At 47.0% G+C, this 15,807-nt stretch overlaps 2 protein-coding genes across 2 annotated transcripts in view; one reads left to right on the top strand and one right to left on the bottom strand.

The window, feature by feature from the left end:
- Nucleotides 1-166: 166 nt before the first annotated feature.
- LOC131891205 (ankyrin repeat domain-containing protein 13C-like) overlaps nt 167-15,807 on the bottom strand; it is a gene marked incomplete at its 5' end in the record, with an annotated part of 17,675 nt that continues 2,034 nt past the window's right edge. The window contains 5 exon segments of the mRNA XM_059240732.1: nt 167-344; nt 425-555; nt 10,467-10,636; nt 10,638-10,668; nt 10,775-10,933. Coding sequence (XP_059096715.1) covers nt 255-344; nt 425-555; nt 10,467-10,636; nt 10,638-10,668; nt 10,775-10,933 — 581 coding nt within the window.
- LOC131891194 (uncharacterized) lies at nt 6,592-9,258 on the top strand (the record flags this gene model as incomplete). Its single annotated transcript, XM_059240721.1, is given in 1 exon segment — nt 6,592-9,258. A coding segment is annotated over 1 exon segment (2,445 nt). The 3' UTR covers nt 9,203-9,258.

Raw genomic sequence — 15,807 nt, 5'->3', positions numbered from 1 at the left:
CGCAGACTCTTCCAAAATGGTTAAATTTCTCAAGAAAGGTTCGGCATTTCTTGTTGACCTAATATTCGGTCCCACGTCTGCATGGCTTCGAGTAGTTATCATCCCAAAAGAGTTACCAAGACTGGTACCAGTTTCGAATAAGAACAATCCCGGGTTCCAATGAACTTTTTCACTTCCATGGCCATACCTTTGGTTTTCTTGATGATCCACGGATGTCTGTCTTGGACTGTCAAGAGCTCTATGTCGTGGTAACGTCACAAATCCGGGAACCGCGTGGGATCTTCGACATATCCTTTGGGGATCTCGAACAATGAATCCTCAAGTTTGTCATCCCAAGCAAAATCCTGAATAGAAAGAATTCCAAAAATCAACATCCAGTTTGAACCATCAAAACTGAGAGGACACTAGTTGAACCCGTCCTTACTTGGAATGTGACTCGAGCCGAAACGGTCGGCAGGACGGGAATGTCTACTTTGACCGGGAAACCCGGAGGCAACTTCATCTCCACGAAATCCCGGAGTTTTTGGAAATGCTTGAATTGCGGCGCGATGATCTGTTCAGGAATAGAAAAGCCAAACATGAGGCATTTGGGCATTTGGGCATCAACGAGTACGTGCGAAGGACATCTAAGATCATCCACCAACGGGTGCAATAAACGAGAGAATAAGCGGGGGAAACAACACATGTTTGAGAACTTCTTGGGGGCGAGACAAGTTTGCCCAAGTGCTTATAAGAGGCATTGGCGCTATGGTACGTAGAATGCAAAATCAAACGAAAATCTATTCCATCTCCAAGGCAAGATGGCAAGATGAGGCGCGTTTCTCATTCGGGTTTCACCTCCTTCCCTGCCCAAATGGTCTGCACTCTTCCGAGTCAAAGCAAGACAGGAATGGCGTTGAATTATTCGAGTGTGCCATATGTCACCCCAACTACCAGCACCGAACAACTAACATCCTCATCAAATCATCTTCATTTCTTTAGTAGATGTGTCGTCGCCTTATTAATAAATAGTCTTTTGGCCAGTCATCCTCTTCCTCAAATGTGAAATCCTCATTCACATCATCGTATCTCTTGGTAACATTTCACCGTACGTACAGTAGTACACATATTTCTCAGGCTCGTTTTCTGAGATTCATTCGAGTTGACGCCACATTACTTCATTGAGGATACTCCGTCTTTTGGCACTTGGACGGACGCGTGAATCATGCCATGAATGTAGGGTCTGGCTCAGCTCGACAAAAAGTGTAAATACTCGTAGTAATGGATTTTTACGCCTCAATTTGGATCGCCATTCGATATGGGCACGCTTTGAGAATCGAAACAAGGGATGATGATGATGTTTGGCCTTCACTGGCCTTGACTTTGAAAGGAGATCTCGCATTCCCACTTGCTCACTAATTGAGGACCATGACTTAAAAAAAAAATCCTACATCTAAGCATTATTTGACTATATTCACTTGGCTTAACATGGCGTCAATTAATTCCAATACCAACTATTTCCGCTTTAAGCCCATGGTGCATCTCTCCGATCTCGGCGCTTAATTCAATCTCTATTTTTCTTTCAACGGGTGACAAAATATCATACTTCGTGTTTTTGGGGTTCAAAATGAAAAACATCATCTCCCACCTAGGAGGTTTCTCTTTAACACTTGCCGAATTTGATAGTCAATCTTGAGTTTAGCACTAAAACGGACAAACACAATGGCAAATGTGTAACTAATTTTCCCATCACTTAATAATCCTTATTGCATATTGCAGATGCTTAGTCTACTGGTGTATACTTCGGCAGTTGTGAATAGTGAACGACGTTCTATTGGTTCTTAAAAAGAGACGACCTTACTGTTACCTTTGGGATCTGGACATCTTTAATCAAAATCACAGGTCTTGCTTGCCTTTCGTTGCGACAAATTCAGCTTTTCATGATCTGAAAGCTGTTGATTGGATGGATCTTTCAATTTTCTCACGTCAAGTTCAATTCAACTTCAACAATCTACCCCCCACCCCCCCAAAAAAAAATCGTAAGAAGGCTCACTTTTACAAACTCCTTTTCAATCATAATGGACGGCTGCATATCTGACGATGACAAGTAGAACATTAAAGTGCACGCACGCGCATTACCATAATTACGTCGAGGTTCAAACTCAATTTTAGCATCCATCATCCATTTCAGCTTGAAACGTATCTGTTATGGTCAAACAAAACACAGATTTCCATTTGGTCAAAGACTTTTTACCGCCCAGGCAGTATTTTTGTCTTTTTCTGTCAGTGCATGGCCATGATTGTCGGAGGGTTTGGTCAAGATTGACCAACCATAATTGGTCAGGTTTCATGATTGGACTGACAAATCTCTTCCCGAGAATCCCTCCAACGACACTTGACTCACTGTCACATCCGTTGATTTGCCTTCTCTTTCATTGATTCGAGGATCTCGAGCTTCTCCATCGAAGATAATGCGCACGTGTGGGAACCATTTTTGAGTGATTAAAATCTCGTTTCGTCCCATCTGCATATCAAGTGCACAATCAAAACTTGGCAGGATACAATCTGACGTCCACTCCAGAACGTCGTCGTCACCGAAAACTCTGAGGATGGGATCTTAATCACTGATAAGAGTCCAGGGGAAGAAATAGAAAAATCTACGCGCCCCGACGTGTTAGGTCCACTATGCAGTACGCATGGACGGCGGACAAAACCAGGTCCATGGCCTCACGCAGGTGTAAGTAGGGAGGTGGTAGGACAGTGAGTGTATATTTATTAGTCGCCAGGCACATCGGGAAAGAAATCTGGAAGCCCTCTTTGAAGTGGAATGCGTCACCTGTTACATTTCTTGACGATGATCGCTAAACACGCGGCATCCTCGTCGCCCATCAATAGAGGGAAACTCTCAATAAACACTTGGTCTTCGTCCGATCCGTGGGCACGAGAATTTCGCTTTTTGCCTCTCACAGGTTTCTAGGAGGACTTTTCTTGGTCCGCTTTAGCCGAATTGAATCCGATCTCCGAGCTTTGGCATGAATCGAGAACGAGGAGAACGAGCAGTACTAATGATGACCACACCGAGTTCGGACTAGTGCACGATAATACTGATCATCATGACAAGTGGGAAACATGCTAATGCTTCGAATTAGACGATCGGAACAAGAAAGTGATTATTGCTTAAGAAGCCTGATCAGATCCCGTCTCGCTGCCATATTCAGAAACTTGTGATTGTCTCAGTGAGATCCGAAATTCGAGATTCAAGGCGGTACCAAAGAGGTAAGCGTTCTAAAAACATACTATCGAGATTACCAACTAGATTATCAACTAAAAGGAGCAGGGGGGATTGATTAATCGTGTGTCCAACGATTCTCTTCGCATTCATTAGTGATGCGGATTAGATAAGATCTTATTAGTAAGGTTAAGCTAGTTCGTGAAAACGATTGATTGAGTGGCAATGCGTTTCCGGCTTTCCTGATTTGGACAAGAAACCCTTGGCTTGTTTGTTCGGCTCCATTGAAATGATCATTATTTGTTAGAAGGGATGAAATCAGTAGCACAAAAGATCCAGGAAGAGAGTAAGATTCCATTCCTGATGCGCTTTGAATGCTAAAAAATAGAATATCACTATTTCGTGGTTCAACCGACAATACCAATGGGTTTGATGAGACTGTTGCCAAGATTGTCATTGAAGGTGAAAAGTCGTATCTCAATGAATGACAATTGGTAGAAAGGCTTGGTGCTGATAATAAGTGGCTGTAAAATGGCTAGACTCAGAGTGACGTCATTGTGGGCAAATGATGCATTACAACAACACAATGCACACAAGTTCCTCTCTCTGTTTTCTCCGACTTTCGAATGACCTTCTAATTCACGGTGGTATCGAGCATTTGCGATAACGGGACAAATAAAACAAAAGAGAATATCTTAAGAAAGACGCACGAGGTGTGGCAAGATCGAACTGTCAGAAAATCGCATTTCACGGAGGCGACGGGCCGTCAAAACCACAAAGCCCAGACAGAGCGAGTACCTCTGTACACTCTACACAATCAGTCCATTATTGTTATTACAGCTCAAATATCATCGGGAACCGAAGAAGACGAAGCGAGGAGGATCAAAAGGAAATGTAAAGCTCAAAGCCTCCCTTCAAGAAGTGTGAAACAATGCAATTTTTCGCCCCTTGAATCCTTCCGACCAATTTCCAAGACCGTCCAAAGAGTCCTATCATCATCATCAGCACCAACGCCACCACTGAGCCTCACCAACCACAAAGTCAGAGTTTCGATTCGACCAAACAAGCCACTAACCAACACACAATATGTTCCCTTGGCCACTTCAAGCCCTACTCCTCCTTCTCCTGCTGACCTCTGTCTTCTCAGCGGAGGCAATTGAAGCCGCCACGCGAGTCGCAGCCACGGCCCTGACAACAGATGGCACCGAGGACCACAAGTGCATTTCGCAATACGCCTGTAACGTTCAAGGGCCCAATCTTTTGGGCTTCTTTTCGCCTCAAAACCCCGCGAGGAAATCTATTCAAGAGGTAAGAACATTGCTAATTCTTCGAACACACTATCAAGCTTGTCATGGAGGCTGTCAATCAAGTCACTCATCTGTAGGGATATGATCATCATGACTTCCTCTGCTTCCTCTATAGAGTATCAATGACTGCCATGAGGCGTGCAAGACACATTCGAATTGCACACACTTCACGTGGTACGATGACCGTGGAGCGTTTCCAAACACGTGCTACCTATACGCCTCCTGCCCTAGCCGCAATACTCAATGCCATGACTGCTTCTCGGGACTGAGGGATTGCGCCCCAATGTACAAGACATGTCCGGCTATTGAAAATGACTACGGAGGCACATGGTTTTGCTTCCCCGAGATTAGTTCTACCAGCAGACCCGTGGACCACGGGACCCGATGCATCTTCCAATGCCCTCAACACACCACCTATCATATGTGTCATGACGGCCAATGGAGTCGACCCCCAGGGGAGAAGATGTGCACCTGTCCGCCAATCGGGAACCATCGTAATGAGGAGAAGGAGGGGAAAATGCTATGCTGGCCCCCGCAGGACCTCAACCAACCTGCCAATCCTGGAGCTTATTGCATTCACGCTTGTCACGGCCACCCCAAGCATGAGCTTCACTGTCATCATGGGCAATGGACCTCCAATCCCCATGGCATGACTTGCCACGAGACGGCGCCTATTCCACAACGATTGAACTCATCTCGATCCATTCAGTCTGGAGAGCAAATCCTCAAGCACACCGTGGAACAGATGATGAGAAATGAAGGCCATGATCCAGCCACATTTGGCCGCGGCACATCTCACCACTCTTTTCAATACTTCAAAAAGCCGATGGAGACCAGTCCACCAACCTATGCTCCCAAATACAATCTTATCCATTATCATCCAGTCCATCGTGACGTCATCAAGGACTATCAAGTGACCCAATTGCCTCCGCAATCTGTCAGTCATCTTCCTCGTGCTAATCATGACGTCCATCAACAATATCATTATCCTTCTCTACCAAAGGACAACTCATCCCCTTCTTTCAGCAAATCGTTAAGATATGGAGTTCCCAATTACGGATATACCCATTATTTGACTCCGAAACCCGTTGACGGAGGCGACTTGCCACCGGTGAAGAAGCGCTACGAGTATAAACTCTTGGAGGAGCCAGTTCCTAACTTGCCAACCCCACAGAGATTAACTTTCCAGACCACTAGTCCGCCCTCCACCTCAACCACTTCAGATCACATGGACGAACTGGAAGAGGATCTCCATACACTAATGGAACTCTATGAAAGTATAGTCTCCACGGAAGCGGCTTTCGAAGTCTTTCACAATGACAGTGAGCCCTCCCATCCAGAGCGATTGGTCTCCAATGCTCCGATAGTTTCCACTTTGCCTTCACGTCCAAATGTCGTAGAATTAACCACTTCTGTTCCCGTTGGGATTGCAGCAGGTCGAACGCAGGAATCCACTCCAACCCAACAACCCGCTACACACAACACAACATCAAGGATTCCAGCGATGCCAGCTCATTTTTCTTCACTTCCTCCACGGGCTCAAATAAGCCAACTATTAGATTTGACTTCTGTTTCAACAACAACAAGCTCTTCCACTTCCACATCATCCACCACAAAGGCTCCCCCTGTGCCAGTACATTTTCCGTCACTTCCTCTTCGGGCACAAGTGAGCCAGCTCTCAGACTTGACCACTTCATCCACAACGACAAATTCTCCTATCCCCATCACTACCGAGATTCCAGTTGAACCAGCCCACTTTCCGTCCCTTTCTCCAAGGGCTCAAGTGAGCCAACTTCAACTCTCAACAACTGCATCAACAACGACAAGCACTCCCACCTCAACCACCTCAGCAACTTCGATTGTGCCAGCTCATTTCTCATCTCTTCCTTTGCGGGCACAAGTCAGCCAACTCCACGTTCCGCTTTCTGAGACCACAAGTACTTCCACAACCACCACGGCTACGGCCACTACTTCATCCAAAACGTCGACGTTAACAGTAACGACAGCAACAGCAACGAGTCAGGCTGAACTTTTATCATCAACGAAGACGACAAACAGATTGTCCAATTTTGAGGCCCTTCCTCCAAGGCCACAAGTGAGTGCGTTGGATTTTCAAAGTACAACAGAACGGCTGTCAAAGTTCTTGTCCCAGCTCAACCAACAAGAAGAGGAACAAACGAATGTCGAGCACGAATTCGTTCCTGAACGACAAGCTTTAGCGCCACAACTGGCAGTGGGACACATGGTGCCAGATCGCCATGGTCATTTACGTCACAAGCCGAATTTTCATCAAGTTGGAAACTCGGAATCTTTCCAGTACTTCCACTTGCATGATCCCAGGACCACAAAACAAATCACAAGAGCTCCTTCGCCACCCCCTACAAAAACCTACTCATATCGAGTGAACCCGTCCAAGACACCCATCATCAAGTACAACTCGCCTTATACAACCAAGAGGACACTTGCGTACAAGCACACCAAGCCACCGAAAAAGGCCTATCCTGCTGTGCTTCAACGAGGACCAACAATTGGCACACCTAGACCGCGAACTACTAAACACTCTTTCAAGTACTTCACCCCAAGGGCAGCTCAAGGAAATATTTCGATTCACCATTTCAGCACCCCCAGGAACAAGGCAGCACCTAAGACGTCGTATGCCAAGACGAATCGACCCCAAACAACAACATTCCTGACTACAGCTTCCACTCAACTTGTTCCAAAAGAACATGTTAAGGACTTGCCTCGTACAGCTCAGCCAGCTTTCAAAGAGTTTACGGACCAAATGATGCAACCGTCCACGCCAGCGGGGCAAACTCATGTGGAACAAGTTAAGCCGCAACTTCATACACCAGAACATTTCTATGCCAGTCTAGCTCCTTTTGGACCCTCGAGGGACTCTCCGTTGACATTTTCGGCCAAGACTTTGGTGAAGCAATTGCCATCTAGAAATCCTGACAAGTCCAATCCCTTTCTGCAGGGAGGTTTCAATGAAGTCACCACAGAGAGAGAATCCTTTAGTACGCCTTTGTATAGGTCGCACGTGGATGGAGTCATTTTTGCGGAACATAAGACCAAAAAAGAAAAAGAACAAGCAACAAAACAATCCCCAGAGGTCAGGACACTACCTCAAAGACCGCTCCATGACGATATCCAAGAGGAAGCATCCCAAAATGGTGCTCGACCAGTGAAGAAGATCCCAAGATTGTCAGAGTCGATCGATTTCGAAATTGTAAAGCCAGTCTCCAAACAAGCTTTCCTGGACTTTGGCACATTCAAGAAAACTCAGGCCATTGGTGGGAAGCAGAAGAGGAAAATCGGAAAAGACCTTGGAATTCCCAATAACCCCGATCAAAATACCATTCCTCACGGAGACGAAATTCACTTTGAGGGATCTGAGAGCCTCTCAAACTCTACCTTTTCCAAATTCCAAATCATCAAACAAACGGTTAACGTGTACCCAGACGACAACTGGCAGCCTAGCCTCCCCAAGGCCAAAGTGGTTGATCCAAATGAGCCTCCATTGTGTCAGCATCCTGCTCCAGTCACAAATGGTCAGCTCCGTTGCCATGGTCCACAACCCAAAGAGAACCATTATATCCCTGGATCCCATTGCTCACTTCTGTGTCAACCTGGTTACGCCAGTGTCAAGAAATGGCAAGCCACATGCGGTAAAGATGGCGCTTGGCACAGTTCAGCCGCACTCAGATGCGAGGAAACGGTGGCCGTTCTTATTGGCGGATGGAACCCAGAAAATGGCACACTTCGTGACGTCGAGGTGTTTGACGCAAATTCGTCCAGTGATTGCGCAAACCTGAAATTAGCGCCCCTGCCTCAGGCTCGAAGGGGTCTGATTGCAGGGTGGATAGACGGGCGAATCATCGCCTGTGGAGGGCACAACAATACCCAGGAGCACAACCTGTGTTGGCAATACGAGCCCTGGAGTGACCAGTGGCACGATTTGGACAAAACCCTGGGCAAGGAGCGTCACTTTGCCGCCTACGCCACTATTGACTCGAAGCTCATTGCCCTGGGAGGACGTGATGGACGCGCCAAGCCAATGGCCATTGGCACGGTGGAAGAACTGGATCCTAGCTGGACTTGGATGGAACGTCCCCAACTCAAACTCAGCCAAGAACGGGCCTACCATTGTGCCGTCCCGCTCAACGATGACACCCTCGTCGTAAGTGGAGGGTACTCATATAACTCCGTTGTGGGTATGACTGAGGCCTATAATCTGACCACAGATAGCCAATGGCGCAGTCTTGGTAACGCCAATCTGCATCAGCCGCGCTATCTCCATTCTTGCGCACAAGTGTCAACGGGTCCCAACTCCAATGATTACACGGTCATTGTGGCTGGAGGCTATGCCAACGACTATCTCAATTCCACTGAGGTGTTCGACCCCATTCTCCAAAGCTGGACCCAAGTTGGTGACCTTGAGGTACCTCGGCAAGGCGCTCAAATGGGCTTCTTGAACGGCATGCCCACAATCATGGGTGGCTTCTATGACATGAATAAATTCCCCAAGATCTTAGAGCAGTACGACAAGGACACCAAAAGATGGCGGACCTTGATCCATGAACTTCAAATACCAAGACGCTATTTCGCTCTCGTCCAAGTGCCAAGATCCGTGCTCAAATGCTCTGTCAGTGCAAACAGTATTAGTAATTCAAAGAATGACATATGAGAGCAATAATTTACTCAATCATGTGTGCGGTTAAAAATCAAATCTTTCTTTAAACACTGTGTGTGGATTTTATTTCTGTCATTGGGCAAGATTGGGGGTTTCCAAGAGAGCCGTCCACTATTTTATGGTTTATATTCTTGTCACGGCGACTGACCCACTGCAGTTATTGACCAAAGTTTCGTTCATGGGGAAGCAAAAACGAGAAATTGCTCCAAATTCGAGTTCAAAAACATCCCCGGGAAATATGCTTTCTTTAGAATTTTTCGAAACTAAATGAGGTACTTTTAAGTTGACATAGAATTACGAAACCCTGTGCACTTATAGCATCTATTTAAGGAATGTTGAATAATCCTCGGATGAGTTTCATAGATCTTCTAACATCTCTATACATTATTTGAAATAGTTTTCGAATTGGTCAGGTTTTGAGATGAAAAAAAAAACCATTTAATATACATATTTCAATCATTATTCTTAGGAGTATATCATAAGCATGATTTTGGTCACTCAAGTACTCTAAGACCTCATTTAAATAGATAGCTTATTCGAATTTTACAAAAAAAGGTGAATTAGCTTAATAGAATTGTGGGTATATGCTGAGAATTATTGAGCCATGGAACGCTCCAAAAAGTAATTTTCAAAGCATGTACGTAAGCTTCAAGCCAAATTCTAAAGAGTACATTCGAACTTATCCCATTACAGGTCTTCATTTGAGAGCATCACATTCATTACAATTGGTTTTGGGGAACTTTAGCTGAGCCCTCATTGATTGATATCATTCGGGAGTGATTTTTTTTTCTCGCTCTCCCGGGAAACAAAATTTGGTGAGAAGAAAATAAAAATCGTCTGGTCGACTGACTGCTTGAGGTTGGCAGCGCAATGACTTAAAAATATATTTTTCGGAGCAATGCTTCTTGAGCGAAAAATTGAAAGGCTGTTAGAATCGACCATTGGGTACAAGCTCCAAAGTACACTATTTATTTCTCAGACTTGATTTTACTCCCGAGGTTAACTCTCCATAGATTTCCTCCAAACATTTAAGATAAGTACATCACAAAGGCTACAGTCGTTGGTAGCACCTTAAACGAAATTAGTATTGGACAAAATGAAGCAATCGACGAAGAATGGGGCCGAAAATGAAAGAAATTCGTCTGGATTGGCTGGAATACAAAAACACGCCACGCTTTTTTCTTTTAAGGAGCGCGTATTATCCAACTATCACGCTCGTGAGAGAGAATCGTAACCAAATGGATTGTCCCAGCCTCCTCAAGAATGTTCAGTAACATGTCCACGGTCAGAGGGAAATCCTCACTCATGGCCACGGTGGCCTTGAAGGCCTTGGACGATTCTTTGCACAACTGCTTCCGTCCAAGATTGGGAAACTGTCCCGGAGGAGCTTCAATGTAATCCTTCCAACTGACTTCAGTCTGGGCGGGGAGGGAGGGATTCTTTGCGAGGGTATTCCTCACCTTTTGGAGAGAATAGCAACAATAAATTCAATTTCGAGTTCTATTCGGTCAAGACCCCATACAACACACACACACATATATAGAACCCAAGAGGGCCCCAACTCACCTTCTTGTTGGTCCACATTGCCTTTAGCAAAGTTCTCAAGGAGAGCCTTGTTCTTCTGAAGGTCCTCATTCGAGAGGTGTTCCCGACGTTTCCGGGTTTCAAGCGAAATGCCATTGATTGAGTAAAAAGTCGCGTTGTAGGTGCCCACCATTTCGTGACCTAAAAAAGGAGTATTCATTTGGTTTCAAGCCGTTTGCAAGAATATTCCACCCACCACCCCTCATCCTCCCCTCATCCCCCACCCCTCATCCCACCCACATTCAATCTCCTTTAAGTCCAAATCTTACGATCTTCTTTGAAGAACCAGCCGGACTGGGCTTTGGTAAAATTGATGGGTTGGTCGAGATTTGGGCGGAATGATATCACCAGACATGAGAGGTCCACTTCCTCCTCGAACTCCATCTCGGACTCTTCCGTTCGTACCTGAGGCAATCACTTGGGCATTAAATCATGGTTGTTGACCCTTCAGGTGTGATCCAATACAATCCCTCACCGTTGATAGACCTGAGCTTGTTGTCGAGCACAAAGAGGCGACACATCCGGACTACTCGCATACCGCGATACAAGAACGTGATGTCTCCACGCTCCCAATGCATCTCCGTGAAGTCCACCAAGGTCGTGTCAAAACGCACACAAGCACCTAGACAAGGGCAAGATGGCTGGTGGTTAAGAGACTTCTCATCAATCGAGAGATCCAGAATGCGTGCTCACCCTTTCTTGGAGATCTTGCAAATGTCCGAGGGGAGCATCTTCGAGACCAGGGGTATCCAGCTCGTGAAATCCCAATCGGAGATCGACCACGTAGTCCCCCAACTTCTTGAGAGCCGCAATCATGTCGGGTTTGCGAGTCTTGAGCTGCTCTTTGGCTTGAGACTTGAGCTTCCGTAACAAGATTGATATTGTTGACGGTCGCCGTAACTGAAGCAAAATCAAATTGTTCATGGTTATTTCCACGACAATTCCGTTATGATTCATATCATGGTTGGGCAGTGGTTGAAACATCCAAAATTCGTTGTGTTTTTTTCTATCTTTGGGTATTTGGTTGGTGTCGTGGCTAGCAAGAATGCTGCCCAGGCTAATTAGCGCTAAAAAAACAATCCTTCGGCGACCATCCTGAACAATGGATGTACATACTTCAACTTTGACTCAAAGTGATTTGAGTTTTGAAAACAAAGCCGGGCCAGGTTTTGAACACTCATCATAGGTGGGCATTATTTCAACCACGGACTTTTATTATACATCTACTCGAATGTAGGATGAGCTGGACCCTTCGTCAGACATTTTTCCTGGGTCTTTATCATTAGGTCCACAACTAATTGACGGCATACATAAGATGATCGAACCCTTCTCCCCCCACAATGGTCCGCTAGAAGGTACATTTGCAGATGCTGGGGGTTCACTCATACGTGAACTCATCACTATGCAACAATCCGACGGAGGAAGGGACGGCTCTACCTGATGGCTTCGCCAATGGCTCCAGCCCAATTTTGTTTTTGATCTTAACGGGAGCGGCGTGCGCCACAACAAATGCACCATCTCCTTCTTGCCCAACATGACGGCCAAATGGAGCGCCGTATTTCCGTGCGGGTCGGCGGTCCGCACCAGACTGGCCTTATCTCGAACTGGCCCGCATTTGAGCCGACAAAGTGGACAAATCACCCTGAAAGACGCAGGCCTGCAGTGGCCAAGACGAGCTGGGCGAGCCTGCTTCGGGACCATGATGCGGTCAAGGGGGGGTCATGGGGTCATGGAGATCCGGCTTGGGTGGGGCGTCCATGACTTGAGCCCAAATCCCGGGCCTGATGGGCCGGTGACAATGGCTTATCCGAGCTGGAAAGCAGGCTGGCGTCCGGGTGAGCGATGAATGTTGTCCTCGTTCTTGATCATAACGACGAGTCATTCAGATTCCGAAGGGAGAGCACCCAGAGCACCGAGAGCACCGAGAGCACCGGGAGCACCGGGAGCACCGGGAGCACCGGGAGGCACCGGGGAGCACCCGCCTATTCTTCCTCCTTCTCCTTAATCGTCGTGGATTGTCGTATTGTGGGCAGCACTCTCCGAAGGAACTCAGGATGGATGGAATGGAGTGAAGTGAATGAATAAATGAGTCCATCCACGAATGCATGCAGCGTAGACTGGCAGACGACCATGGGGGTTCCTTCTGTCTATTCTCAACTTTCGAATCGCAAATTACTGGTTATTAATGATATTGTAGGATTAAAGTTGAGCCCCGTGAAAGGCTTGGTGTTGGCCGGTGGTCCCATCCATGGTCACGTCATTCACCATCGCCATCCATCCATTCCTGAGTTCGCTTCGGAGAGTGGCTGCCCGACAATACGACAATCCACGACCGATTAAGGAGAAGGAGGAAGAATAGGCGGGTTGGCTCCCGGTGGCTCCCGTGCTCGCCGGTGCTCCTTTATTGTGCTCCGGTGCTCTCGGTGCTGCTCGGTGCTCCTGGGTTGCTCGGTCCCTTCGGAATCTAAATGACTCGTCGTTATGGATCAAGAACGAGGAAACATCATCGCTCACCCCGGACGCCAGCCTGCTTTTCCAGCTCGGAATAACGCCATTGTCACCGGCCCATCAAGGCCGCGGACATCGGGCTCAAGTCGATGGACGCCCCACCCCACTCGATCTCATTGACCCCCATGACCCCCTTGACCCTGACCATCATGGTCCCGAAGGCAGGCCTCGCCCAGCTCGTCCTGGGCCACTGCAGGCCTGCGTCTTTTCCAGGGTGGGATTTGTCCACTTTGGTCAGCTTCAAATGCGGGCCAAGTTTCGGATAAGGCCAGTCCTGGGTTGCGGAACCGCCGACCCGCACAGGAATACGGGCGCTATGCCATTTGGCCGTCCATGGTTGGGGCAAGAAGGAGATGGTGCAGTTTTGTTTTTGTTTGGGCGCACGCCGCTTCCCGTTAAGATCAAAACAAAATTGGGCTTGGAGCCATTTGGGCCGAAGCCATCAGGTGAGGCCGTCCCTTCCTCCGTCCGGATTGTTGCATAGTGTGAGTTTTCGACGTAAATTGAGTGGGAAACCCAGCATAATGTGCAAATGTACTTTAGCGGACCATTGGTGGGGGGGAAAGAAAGGGGTGCGATCATCTTATGTTATGCGGTCCAATAGTTGGGACCTAAATTGATAAAGACCCAGAAAATGTCTGGACGGAAGGGGTCCAAGCCTCATCCTACAATTCGAGTAGATGTATAATAAAAGTCCCTGGTGAAATAATGCCCACCTATGATGAGTGTGTCAAACCTGGCCCGGCTGTTGTTTCAAACTCAAATCAATTTGAGATCAAAGTTGAAGTATGTACATCCATTGTTCAGGATGGTCCGCCGAAGGATTTGTTTTTTTAGCGCCTAATTAAGCCTGGCAGCATTCTATGCCTAGCCACGACCACCAACCAAATACCACAAAAGATAGAAAAAAAACACAAACGAATTTTGGATGTTTCCAAACACTGCCCAACCTGATATGAGTCATAACGGAAATTGGTCGTGGAAATAACCATGAACAATTGGATTTTTGCCTTCCAGTTACGGCGACCGTCAAAACATATCAATCTTGTTACGGAAGCTCAAGTCTCAAGCCAAAGAAGCAGCTCAAGACTCGCAACCCGACATGATTGCGGCTCTCAGAAGTTTGGGGGACTACGATGGTCGATCTCCGATGGAATTTCACGAGCTGGATTACCCCTGGTCTACGAAGATGCTCCCCTCGGACATTTGCAAAGATCTCCAAGAAAGGTGAGCACGCATTCTGGATCTCTCGATTGAATGAGAAGTTCTTAACCACCAGCCATCCTTGCCCTTGTCTAGGTGCTTGTGTGCGTTTGGACACGACCTTGGTGGACTCACGGAGATGCATTGGGAGCGTGGAGACATCACGTTCTTGTATCGCGGTGATGCGGAGTAGTCCGGATGTGTCCTCTTTGCTCTTTGTGCTCGACAACAAGCTCAAGGTCTATCAACGGGTGAGGGATTGTATTGATACAACCTGAAGGGGTCCAACAACCATGATTTTAATGCCCAATGTGATTGCCCTCAGGTACGAACGGAAGAGTCCGAGATGGAGTTCGAGGAGGAAGTGGACCTTCTCATGTCTGGTTGATATCATTTCCGCCCAAATCTCGACCAAACCGCATTCAATTTTACCCAAAGCCCAGTCCGGCTGGTTCTTTCAAAGAAGATCGTAAGATTTGGACTTTGATAAGGAGATTGAATGTGGGTGGGAATGAGGGGTGGGGGATGAAGGGGAGGGGGATGAAGGGGTGGTGGGTGGAATATCTTGGCAACGGCTTGAAAACCAAATGAATACTCCTTTTTAGGTCCACGAAATGGTGGGCACCTACAACGCGACTTTTTAACTCAATCAATGGCATTTCGTTGAAACCGGAAATCGTCGGGAACAACCTCTCGAATGAGGACCTTCAGAAGAACAAGGCTCTCCTTGAGAACTTTGCTAAAGGCAATGTGGACCAACAAGAAGGTGAGTGGGGGCCCTCTTGGGGTTCTATATATGTGTGTGTGTGTGTAGGGTCTTGACCGAATAGAACTCGAAATTGAATTTTTTGTGGCATTCTCTCCAAAAGTGAGGAATACCCTCGCAAAGAATCCCTCCCTCCCCGCCCAAGACTGAAGTCAGTTGGAAGGATTAACATTGAAGCTCCTCCGGGACAGTTTTCCCAATCTTGGAACGGAAAAAGCAGTTGTGCAAAGAAATCGTCCAAGGCCTTCAAGGCCACCGTGGCCATGAGTGAGGATTTCCCTCTGACCGTGGACATGTTACTGAAATCATTCTTGAGGTAGGCTTGGGACAATCCATTTGGGTTACGATTCTCTCTCACGAGGTGTGATAGTTGGATATAGCCGCTTCAAAATGAAAAAAGGCCGTGGCGTGTTTTGTATTCCAGCCGCAATCCAGACGAAATTTTCTTTCATTTTCGGCCGCCCATTCTGTCCATCGATTTGCTTAATTTTGTCCAATACTAAGTTTCGTTTAAAGGTGGCTACCAACGACTGGTAGC

This window comes from Tigriopus californicus, chromosome 2 (assembly GCF_007210705.1).
Source record: "Tigriopus californicus strain San Diego chromosome 2, Tcal_SD_v2.1, whole genome shotgun sequence".
In the NCBI taxonomy this organism is placed as follows: Eukaryota; Metazoa; Arthropoda; class Copepoda; order Harpacticoida; family Harpacticidae; genus Tigriopus; species Tigriopus californicus.
This window is presented reverse-complemented; position numbering and strand designations above follow the sequence as displayed.